Source organism: Austrofundulus limnaeus, unplaced genomic scaffold (genome assembly GCF_001266775.1).
Source record: "Austrofundulus limnaeus strain Quisiro unplaced genomic scaffold, Austrofundulus_limnaeus-1.0 Scaffold190, whole genome shotgun sequence".
Classification (NCBI taxonomy): Eukaryota; Metazoa; Chordata; class Actinopteri; order Cyprinodontiformes; family Rivulidae; genus Austrofundulus; species Austrofundulus limnaeus.
Genome location: NW_013952592.1, coordinates 880,071 through 902,061, shown reverse-complemented (window position 1 = coordinate 902,061; position 21,991 = coordinate 880,071). Strand labels below are relative to the sequence as shown.

Sequence of the window (21,991 nt, the reverse complement as noted above, 5' to 3'; positions counted from 1 at the left end):
ACTTAAAGCAGTGAAAAAAAAGCAGCTTGCCCTAAATAATTATGTTTATCATTGGACTCCCACAGCTGCGACCTCGTTCGCAGGCTGATAAAAACCTTCCTGGAATGTCACGTGGAAGGAAGCCTTGACTGTCATCTGAAGTCCTGTTTGCAGGTTTCTACAGGCCATGTTGAGGACCCAGCAAATGTAAAATAAGGTCTTGTGCTCAGATGAGACCAGAATACAACTTTCTGACCTAACTATCAGTCTATTGTGTGAAGCAGAAAACTGGAATGACATTTAGTCGTGCAGTGACCGTTACAATTGAAGGGTGCAGATCAAAGCGTATTACAATGGAGTCTGAAACTATAAGGATTCACGAATCAGCAGAAACATTTGCAACCCAAACTTCAAAGCAGGAGAATCCAGCTGGAGAAAACGATACCCGAAGCTGTGTGAGCAAAGTGACAAGTCTCCAGCATGTGATGGAAGGTTTTAGTGCGCAAAGAGTTGAGACCGTTTGGATGAAACTGTTTGACAGGAGCAAAGTGTCTGTGAGGGGCCAACTCGACCTGCTATTACAGCTATGAGGGGGCTAGAAAGTTTAAGAAGAAACACAGAGAAAACAAAAAGGAACAGATGGACACACACATCCCGCGCCGTGACTGTTTGGGTAACCTTTTCTATGCGCCGACTATGCAAAGGCTGCAGGTTCATATCCATGCAGCACCCTCTGCACACAGGGAGTGCTGTTCGCTCACTCAGGTCCATCTTTATTCAGTTATGTTAATGTTGTGTCAGGCAGGAGCAGATTATGTTAAAGGGTCTGAGGGGACGGCATGAACAGAAGAAGAGAGTCCTTGAAGCAGGAGGAAAGACAATGAGTTGTCTTGGACTTCACAGTCATCTAAAAGGGGACATATGCAAAATCCACTTTTTTAGCTTTTAAATGTTTTTTGTTGTTGTGTACTTGGAATCTATAGAAGTGCAGAAAACTTTAATTTAGTTTCTCACTACATCTTTTCATTAATTTGTAAAAAACAAAAAAAAAGTTTCTGTACCACTTAATAGTCGTAAACCCCTCTATCAAACTTGAATGGATCACTCTGGAAGCTGGAGGTGGGCGGGGTGTGAAGCTCCTCGTTTGGATTGAAAGAGGCAGCTTCAATATGAGTTGATATGAGACACACCTCAGAACAGGGGTGAAAGAGGGGCTTGTGGAATTACAATAAGGATGAATTCAGACCAAAGCATTGCAGTTCCACTTTATGTAGACCCCAACTGAATGATTTAAATGTGAAAAAGGATGTAAAAGCATGTGTCCACTTTAAAATCACTCCAATCTACAATAAGTCTTTTAGATGAATATTAGGGGTGCAACAATACATGTACCCGTATCGAACCATTCAATACAGTGCTTTAGGTTCAATACACGCTTGTTTCGAACAATACAGATTTATAAAATTTATTTTATCATATTGTCTTCTGAAGCTGTGCTGTTGACGGCTCTGTCGATCTGTGTTCGACTACTCCACCTAGGCTGCATTGTCGAGCACTGATCCGCCTAGAAACTTGCTGTTTCAGCAATATTTAATTTAAAAACTGTACTTTTGAGGTACAAATGTTCATAATTAATTTCAACAAATTACAAAATATGAAGAACCTTGGAAATTTCTCTTTTTTGTATCGAAAAAATATCAAACAGTGAGACTAAAGTATCGAACCAAACCGAATTGTGAATCTTCTGTGTCTTTGCACCTCTAATGAATTATACACACACACACACACACACACACACACACACACACACACATTATTTTATATATATACTGTATATTCTTCATTTTGGTTTACTGGACAATTCAGTTGCTTCAAATACAGTCATGTTTTCTAATTTGTGTTTTTGTTGGTGTAAATTTTCCATGGTCATACGTGCCATCAGGTGAAGCAGTAAAGAGCTCGTCACTTAAAAAAATATAAAAACAGACAAATACAACATGGCAGACACTTCTTTTTGTGCAGACATTAGTTTTGTAATGTCAACTTACCACATGCAAGTAATGAGACACATCAGCAAATTATAAAAACTAAAATAAGAGTTAAATAAATAAATTTTTAACTCGACATTAAAAGCATCAAAACCCGATGAGGTAGAAAAAGAGATCTTGCTTGCAAAGAACGCTGAACATAAAAGTGTGAACATGCATGCGTCCAAATGCATTTTCCCCTTTAAATACCTACATGCGTGGATATCGCCATCTGTCATTTAGAGCACATTGATGTAAGTGTGTACTTCCATAAATACGGTGACATTACCATTCGGCGCACACACCGACACGCTTTTATTACCCAACATGCTCAGACACAGCAAGTGTGCAAATCACAGATTCAACGAAGGCAACAGCCAGGGAAAAGGAAGGAGAAGAAAGAATAGAGGGTGAATGTGACAAGATTTACAATGATATCATTAACCTTGAAAAACAGAGAGGCCTCTTTGACAAACACCATCTCACTCACAGACACCCTGCAACAACACGACTTCGTGTTTTTATACTTGGGCACAATGCACTGTCTCATGCTCAGAAACAAACAACAAGAAGCAAGCAGATGTGATTAAAACACATAATTAATGCATATGTTAGGGATTTGTGCACCGACACTCGACATGTTATGAAAAACAGGATTTCAGAAAATGTCAAAAGAAAAATGAAAGCAGATCCTGTCATTTTTTTTTTGCAAATTTACCAGAACATTTCATGTAAAATCTAAACATAACTTAATTATAACATGATTATTACAAACCACAGCACTCTAATTGTGGACATTTTTGACATAACCTGAGTGGCAAAACAACAGGAAGCCTATATACTGTATTCATATGGCCACTGCTGTGACAAAAAATAAATAAATAAATAAAAAATGCAATGAAATGCAAATAAACAGATTTATCACCCAACCACTATTTATTAAATAATAATCTTACATCCTTTCTGTTATAAATAACTATAAAAAAGATACATTTCATAAAATGTCATACAGTCATTTACAGGTGAAGTCAGAGTTAAAGCTTTGTTTAGACAAACCCAGCAGTTAACCAGAAAAACACTCTCATCAAATAAAAATCAAAGGAAAACCATCAACTGGCACAAAGGCTCATGGGATATAAATCAACAAAAAGACTTAACAATGCATTGAACAGCAGTCTTTGTCAATTATATATATATATATATATATATACTTTTTTGTTAAATAGGGGCAGATGTTATAAGATTCTTTTCTTCTTCTGCTTCCTTTCATTTTGAGATTGTGTTTCTTTTTTTGTTGTACTGAAATTTTTGTTTTTAAATCAAAATGAATAAAAATATTAAACTAAACTAAAAGACAAAACCCATGCATACATGGAGAGAACATGCAAACATGTAAATTCTTGGGAAGGGGTTTAAAAAATGGAAATCTTTTTTTTTGCGATGGGAGTTCACTAATGGTGATATATTTATGACATTTAAGTTGGTTTTTTTTTAAATCTTCACCTATATTTTCATCTTTGGGTTAGTGCATCAGTCTACAACTAGAAGAGGCAATGCAAGGTTGCAAGATGAGTTCTGTGATATTCTTTCTTTAAAAATACATCCTAACTATGGTGAAACTGATTATATAACATGAAAAGCACTAAGGCAGCTATTGATTTAATTTTCCTTAGTATTAAGAAGAGATGGTCTGTTTTAATGTGCCTGATACTGTTTGAAAGGGGGAAAATGAAAGTGATATTATTATTTTGCAAATCAAAATTATAAATGTGTTTTTCATTATATATACCAGGGCAGATAATACATGTTCATGGTGTTCTAGTTGGTTTCAAATTTTGTTTTATTTTTATTTTATTTTTTTATTTTTTGGGGTGGGGGGGGGTGTCGACAAAGTGCTGTGGTTAAACTTAGTGAAGTATCAGTTCAATACCATTCTGAAGCCTTTTTAACTGTGGGCCTTTTAGACCTTTAGAATACAGAAATGACCACTTAAACTGAGACTGCACACAGATGATAGTTTTTGACTGAAATATAAAAGCGTAGCAGAATTGAGTTGCTGAAAATTAAAGTCTAAAGACTTCATGCTTGATTCAAGCTTCTGTTTTCTGGATAGAAACACTAAAACTTTGTCAATGTTTGACAAACTAATAAATATCATTTTAGATCAAGATGAAATGTAAATTTCACCTTGATGCTTTTCCTGATGGTGACTGACTGGACTCATTCCCGCTTTGCCCCCCACTTTACAGCTTCATGTCTATATTGAAACCAATACTTGATAAAGCCGTCCTCTAAGCCTTGGAGTTCTCTCCAACATACCCGGCTCTTTCAGTCTCCTCTGACAATTTTTCTCCAACCCTTTGAGGCTGGCTGTCTGCGTAAGTATGTGCTCAGGCAAAGACGGCCTTCTGCACTAATTGAAGTCAATGACACAAGCTGCAGGGGCGCGTGGACAAATTGCATCTCCATGGAAACACCCGGGCAAGTGTGTCCGTTGAGGAGCCTGCGGTGCTATGCTGGAATGGTGGGTACACTCATTGGGGNGTTGCCGCCATGTGATTGGCTGATTAGAAATTAAGTGTTAACGAGCAGTTGGACAGGTGTACCTAATAAAGTGGCCGGTGAGTGTATATATATAAAGTCAGTTTACCAAACAAAATAACAAAAAAAGTCTTTAATATATTTGGCAATACATCATTTGTCTCAGATCTGTAAATAAACATTTAGTAGTTTTTTTCCGCAATATAAAAAGGTCTAAAATGGTAAGAGGCTAGTTATCCATTTAAGATAAACAATTTAGTTTTTTTTAAGTAAATAATCCCATTCAATGTGCAAAACCTTTGTTTAAGGTTCACATTTACAACAACAATCAAAGTGATAGCGGTGTATGACAGCAGGTGAAAATGGTTAAACCTCGTACTATGATAAATATGTCAAAGTCAAACTAAGAGAAAAAAATATGTTTCAATTAAGACAAACATTATGTAAATAAAACTGGAGTTTGGACTTTTCAATAGAAACATTGTTTATTTATATGAATGATTTGGGTATACTGAAAAACAATCATATTTCTGCTACAGTTAGGCAATTCATCAAAATGGTTCAAATCGGGTCCCATAAAAAGTCTTTTCTCACTCAGGGAAGCATATTGTGGATGAAAATTAGTCTCATTAGAATCAGACATTTTAGACATTGAATTTATCCTTTGCAATTTTGTATGTGATTATTATTATTCTTTTTTTATTTCAAATTTGCCAGAAAAATTTAATCTGCAAAAGTTCACCTGGAAAATTTCATCTGCAAAAATGTGCCTGCAGGTGTTGACTTTCTGGTGACTCAAGCCAAAGCAATCATCACAAGATCGAGTCCAACGGCTTTTAGCCAATCAAAATATGCTTGTTTGATGCCGTTACACACCAGTGCGTTGGGCAGAGGTCATTAATAAGTGTGGCGAAGCTGAGTTTGTGTTAAAATGGCTTGCCATAGTTGATGGGAGTGATGCAGTAGCTGCCATCAGGTCAGTCCCACATTTCACCCAGTTTGATTAGATGAAATAACAAAACTCGATTGGCTGTCAGTTAATAGCAGGTGTTTTCTAATTATCTCTGCCTAACAGAAAAACCTTCTCACTTATCTTTCTTCAGCCACAACCAGTTAGCTGTTAATAGAGTCACCTCTGCCCAGCACACTGGTGTCATGTGATAAAATCAGCATAATTTGATTGGCTAAAAGCCGCTTGACTCGATCTGGTGCTGGCTGCTTTGGCTTGAGTCAACAGAAGGTCAACACAGTTGCAGGCAAATTTCTGCAGTCAAATTTTTTGCTGACAATTTTGAAGTAAAATTTAGTGTTATAAATTCAATGTCTGAAAAATGTCTGATTCTAATGAGATTATATTTTTCCCATAGCCCACTTATAGCTTTTGCACTAAAAAAAAACAAGCAGTCACTACATTTCTCAACACAAAAAGCATAAAAAAAACAACCTGAATAAAATCAGCTTCTTCCTTGTGTTTCATCACAACTGCACTGCAACAAACCAACCTCAGCATTTTACCAGCTGAAAAGCAACAATTAGAAAAATCACTAAATTAAAAGCAGACAGTTAGCAGCTTAGATGTTTTGAACATCAATAAAAACTTGCAGCTCTTGTGTGCTGAGGCACAATTTAAAAATAAATGCTTAAATTAACTGTCAGTAAATGTTTGGTTCAAGTAAATAGATCAAAATTTGTAGATTTCTTCTGCTTGCATCGCTTTAAGCAACTCTTGGAATTTATGTGTTAGGACTTAATGAGTCTTTTAAAAAAAACAAATAACTTCTTTTTTTACAGTTTAGTAAAAAATAAACAACATTGCTTATTTAGTTTTTGCACTTGATAATGGTGATTTGATGGGTTTTCAGTTTCACTTAAGAGTTCAGAATCACTTCTCTCTTTCCACTTCTTATTCTCTAATTAATTGATGTCACAAAAATTACATTTAATTGTAGTTTTCTGTTAGCAAATTTGTAGACAATAAGTTCAAGCTTAAAAAAAAGTAGTTTAACTTCTAAAATTATCTACAGATTTCAATAATGCTTCATTTAAACCATCTTCTGTAAAACTAAAGTGCTTTCTGATATCCAACAAAGTAACTCTTTTATAGTTTGTCATTTTCAGACTTTAATTCTCCTCCATTTAGAGCTAATCTAGTGTTTAACACCTCAACAGAGAGAGACGTTTGTTAAATGCCACAACCTTTGCTTCGGTTTGCGCTGCAGCAGCAGAGTCAGAACATTCTGCCTCCAAAAGATTGTAAACATCTTGACACAGAAGTCAGTGTTCCTGCTCCTTCTGTCCTGTTCAGAGCAGGTCGCTTCCATCGTAGACCACAGGCTTGTCTAGACCCAGGTGATACAGAACTTTCTTTGAGATAAACCTAATTAATAAAAGAGATTGCCTTATGTTTCATCTCAGAGCAAAAAATAAATAAAAATAAAAACAGTGATCTGTGTTTAGAAGAGGATGAATGTCGTGGTTAAAGTTAAAGGACAAAAGAACTAACCTGGAGAACGAGTTGTCAAAGATGAAGATGTATTCTCCTGGGTTTCGGACTTTCAGCTCCCCCTGTATCGTCTCTTTGTGAGAGTTACAGCGAGTCAAAGGAATCAAAACCTGCAGGAAATAAAAGGACAGAAATACCAGTTAGTTCTAAAATATACAATCAGAACACAGCCAGAGTCAGCTCAACATTCTCATAATACTATTGACTGTAGATTAATATTTTCAGAAGGGACTGGAAACACTTTTATCTGTCTCAGTCAACATTTTGCAGCAACCAAGGTTATTCACCATACAAAGTCAGTGGAAACTCTTCTTATATTGTCACTGTTTGCTAACAGTTGCTCCATCTGCACTGAAGAAAATAAATCTTTTAATTATTTTAGCAAGCTGGGTGATAAAGATGCCTGTATTCAGGGTTCATGCAGGGTCTTAAAAAAGTCTAAAATTTGAAAATCAAAATTTTAGGCCTAAAAAAAGTCTTAAAAACACCCAGATTTTCATCCAAGGTCTTAAATTTAATTTTGTCAAGTCTTAATTTTTTTTTTTACTTTCAATCATTCCGGAGAAGCGTTGGCTGCATAAATAAACAGAGTAAAGTGCTGTAATCAAAGGTTGATGTGATCTGGCTTCATGAAGTGTTAAGTTTGCTACCGGTCTTGGTCTGTGGTTAAACTACTGTAATAACTGCAGGCAAAAAAGGCACAGTTTACTTCCATGTTTTTGACCTCTTTACCTCTACAATCTCCCGCTGCTTGTTGTTTAAACATGGGAAAGTGTGTTTTCAATGAGACTTGGCTTCATATCAGGGATTTTCGGTTGGAAGCTGACCACAGCAATCAATATGAAGGTCTCATAGATATGACCATTTCATTAAAATAATTTAGTGTTCTTGTATTAAAATGAAATATTCTTTAATAGATAAATTGATTTTTATAAAATGTTTCTATGTTAAAATTTCTGGGACGGCATCGGTTTGGTCTTAAATGTCATTCCTAATGGTCTTTAAAAGGTCTTAAATTTAACTTACTGAAACCTGCATGAACCCTATGTTTTACACAGTGAGTTAGTTTTCACTTTCTAGGTGACTTGGGGTGGTTCTGAGTAAATCCATCCTGAAGAAGGACAGGTCTTTCTGCTTAAATCTGGATCTGAAACAGAACCAGTACTCGTCTCTCGTACGATGAGCTGCACACCCGTGTTGAAGCAGGTGCCAGTCTCTCACCTTGGCCTCCTCCAGCGGCGTCTCTGCATTCTCCCTGTAGACCACGCTGAAGGAGATGCTCTTTGGTTCTGATGTAAAAGTCCAGGAGACGGTAGGACCGGGAGAGCTCATGGTGATGGGGAGGATGCTGTAACAGCTGGACTTGATGAAAAGCTCCCGGGAGCTGTCCCCAAATGCTGAGATGTCATCCACCGTGAAAGGAGCAGAGAGCCTACAGCACAAACACAAACACTTCAACATTAACTGTTTATTTACAGATTAACGTCTTCCTAATTGTAATATTTTCATTCAGTGGAAATAAAAACAAAAGTACTATATTCCCTCTGCCAGCATTGTAAGATTATTAAATATAATGTAGGAGGTGATTGTGGTCTTTAAATCAGAAGCTCATTCCAGCCGCTTCATAAAGCAACAGGCATTGCCTTGTTTTATAAGGCAATACTTGAACTACTGTATAACCTTCATATGTAAGGTTGTACAGAAAGTGCTGGTCCTTACTCTTTCTGTTCATGTGACACTTTGATGCTTTCAGTTCCATTTGCTTGTACAGAATTGGGTAAAAAGGCTCTTGCTTATTCTGCACATTTTGCATGGAATATGTTGCAGAATAACAGACTTCTTCGACAGACTTTCTTGATTTGTTTTAAAATTAATACTGAGGAGATCTGTGCTTAATTCCATCATACTGTATGTACACGTTGTTCTTATTTCCTTGTTTAGATTTGGATTTGTAACCATGTAACTTAATTGTTCTTACTGCTGCCTATCTTGGCAAGGACTCTTATTTTTCCTGGTAAAATAAAGGTTTAATAAAAATAATGATCTGCCCACACAAAAAAATAAATTAATTAATTAAAAAAAATAATTAAAAAAAATACATGGCAAGCAAGTATTAATTATTTCAATAAGGTTGTGACAGTACATTTCCACACAATTAATATTTAACTGCACATTTCTATTTTAGGCTGCTGATTTATTGAAAAAATATACAACTGCATTTAAGTATGAAGCCATCAAATAGATTAAAGAGCTACAGTCTAACACTGGGGTGCATTTTTCACCGAGGGCCAAATGAGCGTTATGGTGGCCCTCGAAGGGCCACTTGTAATGAACTTTGATGTTTCATGTTTAACTTTGACTAAACAGAGTTTTAACACGTCCTCTTTTAAACACTGATTAGAACTAAGTGTATGACTGACTAAATCTGTAATAAATACAGAAATATTATTAAGTGTTATGTTTTTTTTTAAGTGGGAAATTTCTCCTGCCTTGAACTACAAACACAGGGCTCCTGTACTTTCATCACACTAAGTGCACAACTTTATTTAAGGTGACTGTTCTCAAAAGGTCACGGCTCAAAAACTGCACTACTAATCAGAAACAATCGCCTGGACTTCTGAGATATATTTCAGCTGCAGCTGAAGGCTTTAGCTTGTTGCTTAGCAGCTCCTCGATGAGGCAGACGGCTTGTGACACGAGGCCTTTAAGTTTTATCCATTCCCACAAAACAAACCTCAACTTACATAACGAAAAAAAGATTTTAGAGAAGCGGTTTCTAACAAACATGACTTTAAGTTTCCATTTTATGTTAAACTCAAAGTAGAAACTTCCTATTAGGACAAGAAAAATCTAATGTGGTATTTTAAGCACAACTCTGCTTCACTTGTGGGTTTTGTTGGTCATTTTCAGTTTGAAACGTACGTGAGTTCCCCTGACTTCAGTAGGCAGATCTCTGCATCCTGTACAGCAGTGCTGAGGTCCTCAGTATCTTCTGAAGTGATGTCTCCTGTGCTGGCACTGCTGTTTCTGATCCAACAAATAGAGGATAGCACATCGAGAAAATTAAAGGAAAACATGAACTGAATGAAAAATAAAAAAAGAGGTGACACAGGAATCATACTGCAACCAGAAGGCTGATGTGATTATTGAGTCTTAAAGGTTGTTTTACGCTTTTACACATTTTTTTAAATGTTTAAAAAGGTTAGGTCAAGTTAGGTTTAATAACAACTGAGAAATATTCAGTGCACACGCATAAACTGGTTATTTAATCAGTGCATGCATGCAATTAGCCATGCCATCCTGTCAGACTAATTAATGTTTTATCACATATCTTATTGTTAGTATTGATCTGAGTCTGCTTCCAAGTTAAAACTGCAACAAAATTATAACACTGGTGAAAGATTTATTTTAAATTTGTTGCTCCTATTTTTTTATTTGCTTCTAGACTTGTACTCAGATGTGCTGCAAAGTTAAATTAAATCCATAGTTTTTACAAGAGGCAGAAAAATGCAGCTTAGTGTTAGCACGTCACACTGCAGTTTATAATTCCTGTTGCGGTGTGCTTGTGATTTGTTGTGTGCGATAATTACAGCTGTGCCGCCCCCTGCTGGTCATGTCCAGGAGCGCAGGCAGTGGTGAAAGAGTCACTGTTGTTAACAACGCTCACTTCTTCCTCTGTGATAATGTCGAAAACACCATCATCTGACTTTCCTCCTTCTTCTCCCCCTGAAAAAGTAGCCATCATGTTTGTTAATATATTTATATATATCAATGTCAACCTGCATGAAAAGTGCACACTAAAATAAAACAATGAACAGCTGTTGCTTCACCTGCGATACCAGCCAGAGATCGGGTGGTCTGCAGCAAGCGACTGAACGGTGACCCTGGAGCGCTGTGGGTCACCTCCACCTGTGGGTGGCGCTCCACCACCGCACTGTGCTGGTTGTAGCAGTCAAGGCAGCAGCGCTCTTTGCTGCCGCCCTGCTCGGTGCTCACTGTGTTGCTGCAGCAGTAGTAGCAGAAGGGACGCCCACACAGCCTGGAGGACAGAACACGACAACGACACAGAGTGTGATGCGAAAAAGAGGCTACAAGTTGCAGAAGTATATGTAAACATGCATAAAATAAAATCACGGTTAAAGATAATTTAAGAATTCGCTCCAAACCTGAAAATTTTAAAGCTCAAACTTCTGTTTTTTTTCTTCCTTTCAGCTTTGATTTTGATATAATTCAACAATCCTTGATTTGACAGGCCCATCTGCACAGAGCTGCGTGTACTCAAGGTCACGGCTATGTAAGGCTGTCTTTCCAAATTTAATACCGCACTACCACTCAGCGGGCTAAACTGCTTGACGAATTCATAATAAATGCTGTTAGTTCACTCATTAAAATAGAAAAGGGAGGTTTTGTTTTTGTTTTGCTGGTCTAATCAGCTACACTAATGTTGACAAATCAGCTGTGCTAACCATACATTTAATATAATGATAAATCTAATCTACGTTGTTACATTTATTATCTTTTAGCAGTACAAGCACAGCTATAGAGGCTCGAATCAATAAAAAAAGAGGATATACAGCTTTACACGGAGTTCATAACTCTAAAAGGGGAAGTGAAATGTTTGTAGGCTTTAAGAAGAAGTTCCTTTGACATTTGTCTGTGTTTACCTAAACCCATTTCTGTTTCTTGCAGAACAAACTGGAAGGCTGCACAAAGCAAATCACTGTACTAATTTCTAAGTTTTTAGTCTTTTAAAATTACGAAGCAGCACTAAATGAAGTAATTCTGCTTGACAAAATTAGAATATTTTTCTTATTACATGGAGAAATACTATACAGTATGTGACCTGCAGTTGTATTTGCGGAACCAAAAGCTGAACTGAGTGTGACAGCCTAAACAATAGTTGACGTCCCGCTCCGTCTCCTCGTCCCGAAGTTTCTGCTCAAACTCCAGGGCATCTGACTTCTGCCAAAGTGCATCTTTCTCTCTGCAAAAAAAAAAAACACAACAAAGTGTCACTTTACAGAACCTAATAAGTACACAATTGTGCAAACGTATCGACACGCGGATCAATCCAAAACAAAAGCAAGAATGTCCACAAATCAAACAACAAAGTCAGTGTTCAATGGCTCAAATGTCACTGAAGAAATCCAATCAATCTTGTTGAGATTAAAAAGGATGTTTGCACCTGATGAGCTCCACAAGTCTTTCCTCCAGGTTGATCTTGGTTCGATACAGATCATCAACTTCAGCAGCCATCTTCAGATCAAACCTCTGCTTGTCCTGCGTGACCCTCCGTAAATTTTCAGCCATCTCCTGACAGGCCCGTTGAGCTGCTGCCAGACTCTCCTCAGACCTGCAATCAGCGGGTAAACAAGCTGAGTCACGGTGTGCCCAAAAAAATAAATAAATAAAATAAAAATCAGGCAGAATCCCAGGTGGCTTTGGCTGTGATCAACTCAGACTTATTTTTAAGCTTAAATTTGAAAAACATCAGCAGATTGTGCAATTATGTACGAAGCCAAATTAAAAATACACAAGATTAAAAATGTTATCAAAAGCTGTTATGTTTTGCGTGGAGAGTGTGATTATAAATACTGTATCTCACCTTGATACGTTTTCTTTTAGACGGATTATTTCATCTTCTTTCTGCAGGATGAGATTTGCCGACTCGGCCATCTGGATGTTTTTCTCCTCAATCTGTTGGTCATATCTCTGATTCTCAGCCTGTGCTCAGTACAGAAGAGAAACACATCATTTTTGGGTCTTTCTGAGGCTTACATGTGACATGATTACTTCACCTAATATTTAGCATTATTCAGCAGAAATCTGAGTTTTGTTACAGGTGTGTATGTCTGTGGGTGTGAGCAGCCTAATTAAGGGGGGGGGGGGGGTATTATGAAAAGTTAACTTTTTTAAGCTTTATATGGTGATAATGTCATTAACTCATCAAAAACATACCCAGAGTGTTGTTTTGAGTCATTCATGCATGATTAAGGAATCCTTGAATCCCCTGTGGTAGCCACGGGGAGCTGCCTAAACACTTCCTGATACAAAGCACCACCTACTTAATCAAAGCTCCTCCCTGGAGCTCAGTTTGCAGCCAGGTTGAAATTTTATATTTAAACAGAGCAAGAACTATGCTAGCCTAACATGTCTGTGTTACAGCAGTTTTTTTGTACTCTATGTTTGACCTAATATTGAGTGGGGAAAAAGAATCAACATTGCTTTGTAAAAACACGAACAAACTTTTTGATGTCAATAATAAAGCACATTTCTAAAAAGTAATCAATTAAGTCTGAAATGTATCAGTTTAATTTTTGCCACCAGTTGTATCTGGCTTTTAATGTTCTAGAAAAACAATCTAAAGTCTAAATTTATTCTCTATTCGCTGAACATCCTGTCAGTTGAATTCAAAGTTTAATCACTCAGAACATCACAGTAAACTCACCTCCAGTTGCTTGAGTTTGCTTTCTAATTTGTCAGCTTTCTCCTGCTCAGTAACCAGCTGTAACTTCACTTCCTGTAACTCCTGATTCATCGTCTGGAATAAAACAGAAATCAGATCATATAAAGGCCTCCAGTATTTGTTTAAAATCCAAATGTTAAAGGACGACACATTTACAAAACCAAATGTAAGTCTGTAACTAAACATGCTTCACAGTCCAGGCCTCAGGTAACTATAAACAGAATGCATGTTTGACTTTGGCTTGTGTTTGCGATGCAGTAGATCTCTCCTTACAGGTTATTATTTCAAATCAGCTGCTTTCTGGAGAACTTCTCTCCTCATTTTGTCATGTTTCTTTTCCAGCTGAGCTGGTGCTCTACACAACAGAGTTTGCTTACATAGAAATCTAAGGCCTAACATAAGGAAGAAAAGTACATCATAAACATCCGTCTCGTAGCCAATTAACTGACCTGTAGTTGGTTTCTGTGGGACACGCCTTGGCTGCTGTGTTCCTGCTGAAGGACCTGAATCTCCTCCCGACTCGTCTTCCATGCCGTTTCCACCTCCTGCTGGGCCTGGCTCAGCTCGGCCTGCAGTTTCTGCCTGTCAGCCAGCAGATCTTCATGGTCGCAGAGCTGACCGCGGAGCTCCTGGTTCTCTCGACGCAGCTGATCTAAGCAGGTGTTCAGCCTCTCGGCCTCCTGAGCCACCTCCTCCTCGTCCTCCAGCTCCCGCAGCCTCGCCGACAGGTCCTCCCAGCGCAGGCGAGCCTCCTCACACTCGGCAGTCAGCATGCAGACGTGCACGCCGAGTTCTGCAGTCTCTGTGTTGGCTCGGTGAAGTGCCTCCTGTGACTCGCTGTTCTCCAGACGTAAGGCTTCGCAGCTGGCCTTCAAACCGTCGAGCTCCTCCCTGCAGCTCGTCAGCTCGGCGGCCAGGCCCGCCCGAGCCCGCGCCTCGCCGTCGCGCTCGCAAATGAGGGCCTCCTCCTGCTCTCGTGATCGGAGCAGCTCGTCCACGTGCCGGCGGTTTAGCTCTTCGACCTGGGCCTTCAGCTGATCCGCCAGAGCGCGCAGATCCTCTCGGGAGGCCTCGGTCATTTCCTGCAGAGCCTGGACCTTCACCTTCTCCTCGTTTCCCACCAGCAGCTGAGCCCTGAGCTCCACCACCTCCTCCCTTAGCCTGGTCACCTCCCTTACGTTAAGCTCCAGCTGAGCTTCAGCTAGGACCAGCCTGATCGGGGAGGAGTTTGGATGCTCGTCGCGGTGTTTCTGCTTCGTTTCGTTGCATTCTGCAGCTCCTTTTTCACGGTGAAGCTCTGCGGTTCTGCTCTCCAGCTCGTCTGCGTGAGCCTGCAGGAGGCTGCTTTTTACCATTTGGGCTCCCAGTTTTTCCTCAGCTTCCTGGAGTTTCTCCAGTAACTCTGCTTGACCTCTTTGGGAGACGGTGAGGTCCTTCTCTAACGTGTCAGCTTTGGTTGCCAGCAACCCGAGCTTCTCTTGAGTAGCGGTTAATTGTGACTTCAATGAGGACTGAGCATCTAAAAGGATTATATTCTCCTGGTGTAACTTTTTTAACTGAACATCCGATTCCTCCTTCTGACAGAGCACCTTCTGAACCATCTCCTCAAGATGCAGGTTTTCGTCTAAAAGCTTCTTCTCTCTGTCCTCTACGTTCAAATTCACAACGTCGATTCTCCCCTTCAGGTGTTTCTCAGAGGCCTTCAAAGCAGCCAGCTGATCTAAGAGGACGGCTCTGCTCTCAGTCAGCTCTGTGAGGCTTGTTTCGCTCTTGTTAAGGCTTTGGAGAAGCTTTGTGTTCATTTCCATGAGACAAGTGTTCCCAGTTTCACAACATAAAACCGTATCAGCGTCATCGACTCGAGAGCCCAGAGTTTCTCTCTCGACGTTTAGCTTCTCCAGTTGCTCCTCCAGGTGTTTGATTTTCTCAGAACTAGAAGCCAGTTCTTTTTCTTTGGTTTTTAACGTTCTTCTCAAATCCAACATCTGCTTCTCGAGCTCCTCGCAGCTCATGCCGCACCTCTGCTCCACCTCCTCCTGCAGTCTCTTCCTCAGGTCCTCTGCTTGCCGTTCCCTGCGGTCCAAAGAGGCCTGCACATCCTGCAGCTGGGCCCTCAAGTTCCCGGTCTCCTTCTCTTTTAAGGTCAGTGCGCCTTGAATTCGGCCGACCACGCTCTGGAGCTCCTCCAGCCGTGCGAGCGCCTCCTCTCGCTCGTCGTGTGCGCTGGCTTTCACTTTGGCCAGCTTCTCCTCGCTGTGCCTCAGCTCTTCTTCTTGGAGCTTCAGCTGCTGAGACAAACGCTCCGAGCGTCTGGCCCCGTCCTCAGCTTCTCTTGTCACCTTCAACCTCTCCTCCTCTGCAGTCTTGATTTTTTCCAGGAGGTCCTGGATTTTCCAGGCTGAATCGCAGAAGCTGGCTGTCTGTTGTCCCTTCTCACTCAGAGCCTCGTCTAACTTCGAAAGAAGCTCCATGTTTTTATTCTCAGCAGCTGTGAGTCTCTCGTGTAAATCAGTAAAGCCTGATTCTCCAAGGTTCTGATGGTGATTCACGCTGTCCTCGTGACCCGTTTCTGAATTCAGCGGGGCAGCTTTAGATGCTGAAAGGACAGACGTCTGAGCTGACAGCTGCTCCTGAAGGTCTTTGACGACAACTTTAAGTTCAGCGCTTTCTTTGTCCAACTCCCGTACCCTTACCAAAAGCTCCCGCTGTCTCAGCTCGGACTGATCGAGCTCGACGCGAAGACTTTCTGAAATGCTGCAAGCAGAAGGTTCTCCTGAATCTCCGGGATCGCCAAGCAGACTCCGATTCAAGTCTGGGACTGGAAAACCCTCCTGTGCCCGGCCACAGCCGTGAAACAGAGAAAGGAGACCTATTGTAAACATTTAGCCACTTTTTTTTGTTTGTTTTTACCTCTTATGATTTACAGAGACTAATCCGATTACCTGTGGGTGTGAAATGCTGCTAACCAGGCTGTTGATGCTGGAGCAACGGCTTGGAGGCTTCCACAGATAAGAGGAGGCAGCGCCTAATGTTCGCCTTTGATGTTATGAAAAAACAAATACAAGAGTTACTTATAAAACCAAACTGAGAGCTAGACATTAGGGAGAGACTTAAAACAAAACAATTATTTTTATTGAATTAAAAAAGTTAATTTATTTGTTTTAAAGGCCTTGTCACACTATAATATTTTTGACAACTTATGCAAACTTGTGAAGGTTTTAAAGACCTCTATGAAGATAGAATTAAAAACATCACTTGGAAGCCTCTTTTACATAGTGTACATAGTGTAATGCTAACAAATTGATCAAATATATAATTTTCATTAGTAATTTAGACATAAAAAATGTTTCATAAGTTGGCATAAGTTGTCTAAAATGTTATGGTTTGACAGGGCCTTAACATTTAAGTCAAGCATTCATACAAGTTATGAATACAGATGAAGTATGAGTATGACTTAACCTGGAGCTTTGAAGAAACAATGAAAGAAAATGGCAAGAAATTGTGTAATATTTAGCAATATCTGTTGATTTGTTCTGTATCGTTTTTTTTCTTAGAAGCAAAAACACATAAAACACATAAAACAGTATGATCATAATTAGAGGTGCACCGATTGCAGTCTTTGGGCAATTTTTTAAATAACGGACACTGTCAGGTGTTATAAGGTCACAAAACAACTTCAAAGTTCCAAGTTTTGTTTTTTTTTATTAAAAAACATTGAACAATACCCTTGGATCAATACAAACTTGCTTTATCTGGACATTAGTGCTCACAGTAGAGCAAAGAAGGACAGTGGCTAATTTTCAGACCTTTGTAGAGGTAGAGAAACCGATCTTTTCCTCCAATATTACCTAAGGATCGGCCGATCTCTGATCTCACAAAATTAAGGGAATTGGTGCTGATAAATCTGCTGGCTGATTTATCAGTGCACCCCTATTCAGTGTAAATAAGATCGAAGGGTTTCATTAGCTGTTCCAAACTAAAGCACACCTAAATTACCAATAGTTTTTCTGAATAAACTGATAACTAGAAGCCACTGAAATTAGGAAACTTCCTTCTCTGGTGGTGGCATGATGTAGGTTTTGTTAAACCACATCCTCCTTAAAATTAATGTGAAAAACAAAGTGTGTTTTTATTTATTTCAACTTCAGGTGACTCCAAAGTAACGAGAAAAAAAAAACCCTGCACTTGCTATAAAGAAACTGCAAAACACAAAAGTAAGATCCATGTCTAATGTCATTCTAACATTCAGAGAAAAACACTGTAAAAACTTAAACACAATAAATAATCTGATGCATCATTTTAAAATATTAGTTTGTGTAATTTCATCTATTCCTGTCTTTAAATATATTTTAAGGTTTACATGATACACGGGAAAAACTGTGCATCTAATCGAGTCTTACAATCTTTTATCCAGCCAAAAATATTATTTTTATCTTTATTTGAGACTGGTTTACTAAACAAGAGCAGAATATGCAAGATTAATAATCTTGTTATCAGAAGGTGTAAAATATTTATCTTGTTAGCCTAAAATTTGACTCAAATTAAGTGAAATAATCTGCCGATGGAGTAAGAAAATTGCACTTGGTAAGATACTTGAAATCACTTAAAACACCACAATTTTTTTTATTTCAAGAATTAAATTATAAGACTTGGTTAGATTGACAATTGCTGCAGTGTAGCTGTTCATTGGTAACAAAAATGAGAATAATTTGACGTAACCAGAGGAACTGAGATGAGCACTTACACAACGTCAACACCCAAACCTTTTTTCACAGGTACTGTATTTCACCACAAAAACCAGTCTGTGAAAATGTCAGTCTTTCAGCAAATTGTGAAAGAGCCAGAACTTTCTTTTAAAAATAATTTGATGAAACTTGCATTCAAATTTTTAGTAAAAAAAAAAAAAAACTGAAATTATCAGTAGTGTGTTTCCTTTTAAGAAAAAAAGAGGAACAGATTTATTTTTTTCACTTTAGAACCAGGGTACCTTGCAAATGTTGGCCAATCAGCATCGAGATCGTAACCCCTGGCTGCCACATCAAACTGGATCTGGTTGAGCTCATAAAGATGATTGATAATCTCAGCGGTGATGTGGGGCTTCAGAAACGGGCTTCGGGCATAATACCAGTCACTGCACAAACAAAGATTACATTTTATGTGCTAAAATGATGTTTATGGTGTTAGAAAAGCAACTTCTTTGAGGAAAAAACTCCACACACTTACAGGAAGTAAAAACAGTTTACTGTTACATTACTTAGTGCTTAACTTTAGTGGCATATTTCTATGAATTTGCAAGATTTTCATAGAAAAACACAGAGTTTACAAACCATGGTGTGTTTGTTTTGCCCTAACTAAACTTTGAAATATTTTTCAATTATTAAAGTATGAAATCAAACTGTGTGAAACAAGATTCACATTCCTACAAAACACTGAGGCCATTAAAGACTGTTCAGCTGAATTAAATGTCAGATGAGTAAAACAAAAAATAACTTTCTGTTCAAAGAACACAGGAACTAAACTGTTCTTAGGAATCACATTGTGTTTCTTTTAAAAACAGAAACAAAACAAGAAGGGAAAGTCTCACATCCTTAAAACGGATACGGAACAAAATACTCCACCTCTGAGATGAAAAAATAAAACAACTTCATGACAATAATTAAAACAAGATAAACAAGTACTATATGTGTCGAAATGCCCTCTGACCTGGTGATCTTTTGATTTATGAAGCACTGCTGCAGAGTGTCGGCAAGACGCTGGTGAACGAGTGAGTAACGGATGAAAGCCCGTCCCTTCCCCAGAGACGTCTTCAGCTGTGGAAACAGACACAAACCTGTTCATTTGAAACACACAGAAACGACAGCAACTGACTCACGTGCATCTTTTCTAATCAACAATAAGAATCTGGGGACTCATTTATAAAGGATTGCGTGGAAACCATACTAAAAGTGAACGTACGGCCAAAAGGCGGAAATGGCGTACGCCAAAAAAAATTCAGATTTATAAAACGGTGCATACGCATGTTTCTGCGCATCTTTCCTTTATAAATCACAGCTGCACGTCAGAGTTTGCGCACGAGGTCCCGCCTCAGGTTCTACCCTCTACACGCCCACATTCAACGATAAAAAGTCAATGTAAAGTACCTCATGAATGTTAAAGTATATTTAAATCAGTCAGCTGATCAATGCCAGCAAAAATGATTGGTTCAGACACGCTCCGTCGTGCGTCTGGAGGATGACAGGTGCTGACTGACAGCTGCTCACGTGAACAGATTGTCTGTAATTGACACAGATTTTCCCTCATTTTGCTTTAGAGTAATCTAACGATTTTTATAAAAATCTCAGCTTCAAATTAATTTTCTCACAGAGCCTGCAGGACGATAAAAACAATAAAAATTTAATTAAATAAGTCAGATAAAATTAAAAGTAAGTCCACCGCTCTTCTCCTCGTCCTCTCCCCCTCCTGCCTGCACTGTTATCCACAGCAGACACCCCCGCCCCGTGCACACACACACACACACACACGTACGCATCGCCTCCGCGCGCGCGTGACAAACACGTACTTTAAACGTGAAGGTTTATAACATCCACACTGGCGAGGTGGATGCGCCCTGCGCGTGTACAATATCTAAAACGTGACTTTTGCTGTCCTGCTGTTCTTGTCGTGGAGGGGTCTGTGGATCAGGGTCGTCTGAGGAGGAAGCAGATCAAGGGATTTGCGCACGGGAACTTTTAAGATTTAAGTTTTTTTTTTTATTTCAAAGGTCCTCATGGCTCAGCAGCARAAGCATAAATATTACTGTTAAGAAAGCTGATGATAAAGTTGAATAAAAATCTAAGTCTGATTATGAAGTGAAATTAAATATCTGACAGTGATCATTACACAGTGTTGCTCTAATTCCTCACTTCATCTGTGTCGCAGTTTCACGTCTCCAAAATGAGCGTACGCATGGGTCAAAGCTGGCGTGAGGCACCGCACATTTTCACGTTAAGTTTGGATTTTATAAATCACAACCTTGGCGTAAAAAGTGGCGTACGCAAGTTTCTGGGCTCAAATTGGGCGTACGCCAGTTTCATACAGTAAATCCGACCCCTGGTCCTTCAGACATGATAACTCTTCATCACAGTTCAGCAAGCACATTTGGTTGAATCGAAAGTTCATCAAGGATGTAAAGTATTTTTTTATGTAATTGATAAGACACTCATTACACCTGAAACAACGGAAAACTGGAACTAAAGTGGTCTACTGGTTAAAAACAAACTCAACAAACTGAGCAATAATGAAATCAGATTTCTCCTGATTTGTTTTTGTGCATTTTTCCCACCATAGAGACACTAAATGTACAATATCGTCACGAAACCACAGACTGTCCAACAAATTGGCAGATAGAGGGATTTAGGTAAGACAACAGATTTACTGATTTACCACAAGGACACCAGCTGGAGCTCCTGGACACATTTATGTCTGTGACTGATGGAAAGATACAAAAACAATGATGGAAGAGTGAACTATGTAAAAGTATGAAGACCTCCATCAGGTTATTTGCTGTACTTTGTATAAGTTTTAACATAAGTTAGTATAAGTTTAACTTACTAATATACTAATACTAATTATTTAACCTTCTCATGTAAAAACAGCTTACTTATGCAGTTGTGGTCCTGTATTTGAATAATTAGTCAAATAGTTGAACATTTTTTCTTAGATTCAGACTTTTTTCAAGCAGAAAATTATGAATATTTGATGGTTACAGCTTCTAAGTAAAAAAAAAGATAAAAATATGCTGTTTCAATGGGCTTGGTTGGACAAAACAGGAAACTAAAAGTAGACACTTTTAACTAACTCTAGCAGATGTGTTAATGGATTTATTATTAAAACAAATAAAAAGACCTCATTAGTCAACCATGATTCTAACCTCAGTTCACTTTTAAAATGAATATGTCTTTAGCTAACCTGGTTTTTAAACAGCAAGAGTACAATAAACAATCATTAAAATGTAACAAATACCCTAAATGCAAAATATTTTCATAACATTTACTAATTTCACAACGTTCATATATCTGATGAGCTGAACAACTGAGGGAAAAAAACAGGAAATAGTAACTGTGTACTTGTAAATTCATTGGAAAAAACTGATATGACTGGTTCATCACCAAAAGCAAAATTCAAAAAACATTTTAGAGATGTCTTTGAATGTTGAGCACAAACAACATATCCATATCTGACACAGTGAATACGTTAAATATAACAAAAGACTAAACTAATTCCATCAGCATGAAGCTCACCTCAGTGAATTCCGGGCACAGAAAGACACAGGTGGAGTGAATTAGCAACACCTTACTGCTCCTCACTAACCAGAGGATTAGTGCCATGGCTGCTGTGCACGTGATGCCATGGCACGACTGAAGCAACCAGGCCATCGAGTGTGTGTGTGTGTGTGTGTGTGTGTGTGTGTGTGTGTGTGTGTGTGTGTGTGTGTGT

General features: G+C 38.7%; 1 protein-coding gene across 1 annotated transcript in view; it reads right to left on the bottom strand.

Moving 5' to 3' along the window:
- Nucleotides 1-5,013: 5,013 nt before the first annotated feature.
- The window catches only part of LOC106524534 (FYVE and coiled-coil domain-containing protein 1), a gene marked incomplete in the record, with an annotated part of 20,048 nt that continues 3,070 nt past the window's right edge, over nucleotides 5,014-21,991 (bottom strand). Inside the window, 14 exon segments of the mRNA XM_014018376.1 lie at nucleotides 5,014-6,924; nucleotides 7,051-7,160; nucleotides 8,272-8,482; nucleotides 9,973-10,077; nucleotides 10,641-10,776; nucleotides 10,881-11,089; nucleotides 11,894-12,034; nucleotides 12,236-12,403; nucleotides 12,656-12,774; nucleotides 13,499-13,591; nucleotides 13,966-16,347; nucleotides 16,459-16,552; nucleotides 18,504-18,647; nucleotides 19,220-19,326. Coding sequence (XP_013873830.1) covers nucleotides 6,849-6,924; nucleotides 7,051-7,160; nucleotides 8,272-8,482; nucleotides 9,973-10,077; nucleotides 10,641-10,776; nucleotides 10,881-11,089; nucleotides 11,894-12,034; nucleotides 12,236-12,403; nucleotides 12,656-12,774; nucleotides 13,499-13,591; nucleotides 13,966-16,347; nucleotides 16,459-16,552; nucleotides 18,504-18,647; nucleotides 19,220-19,326 — 4,095 coding nt within the window.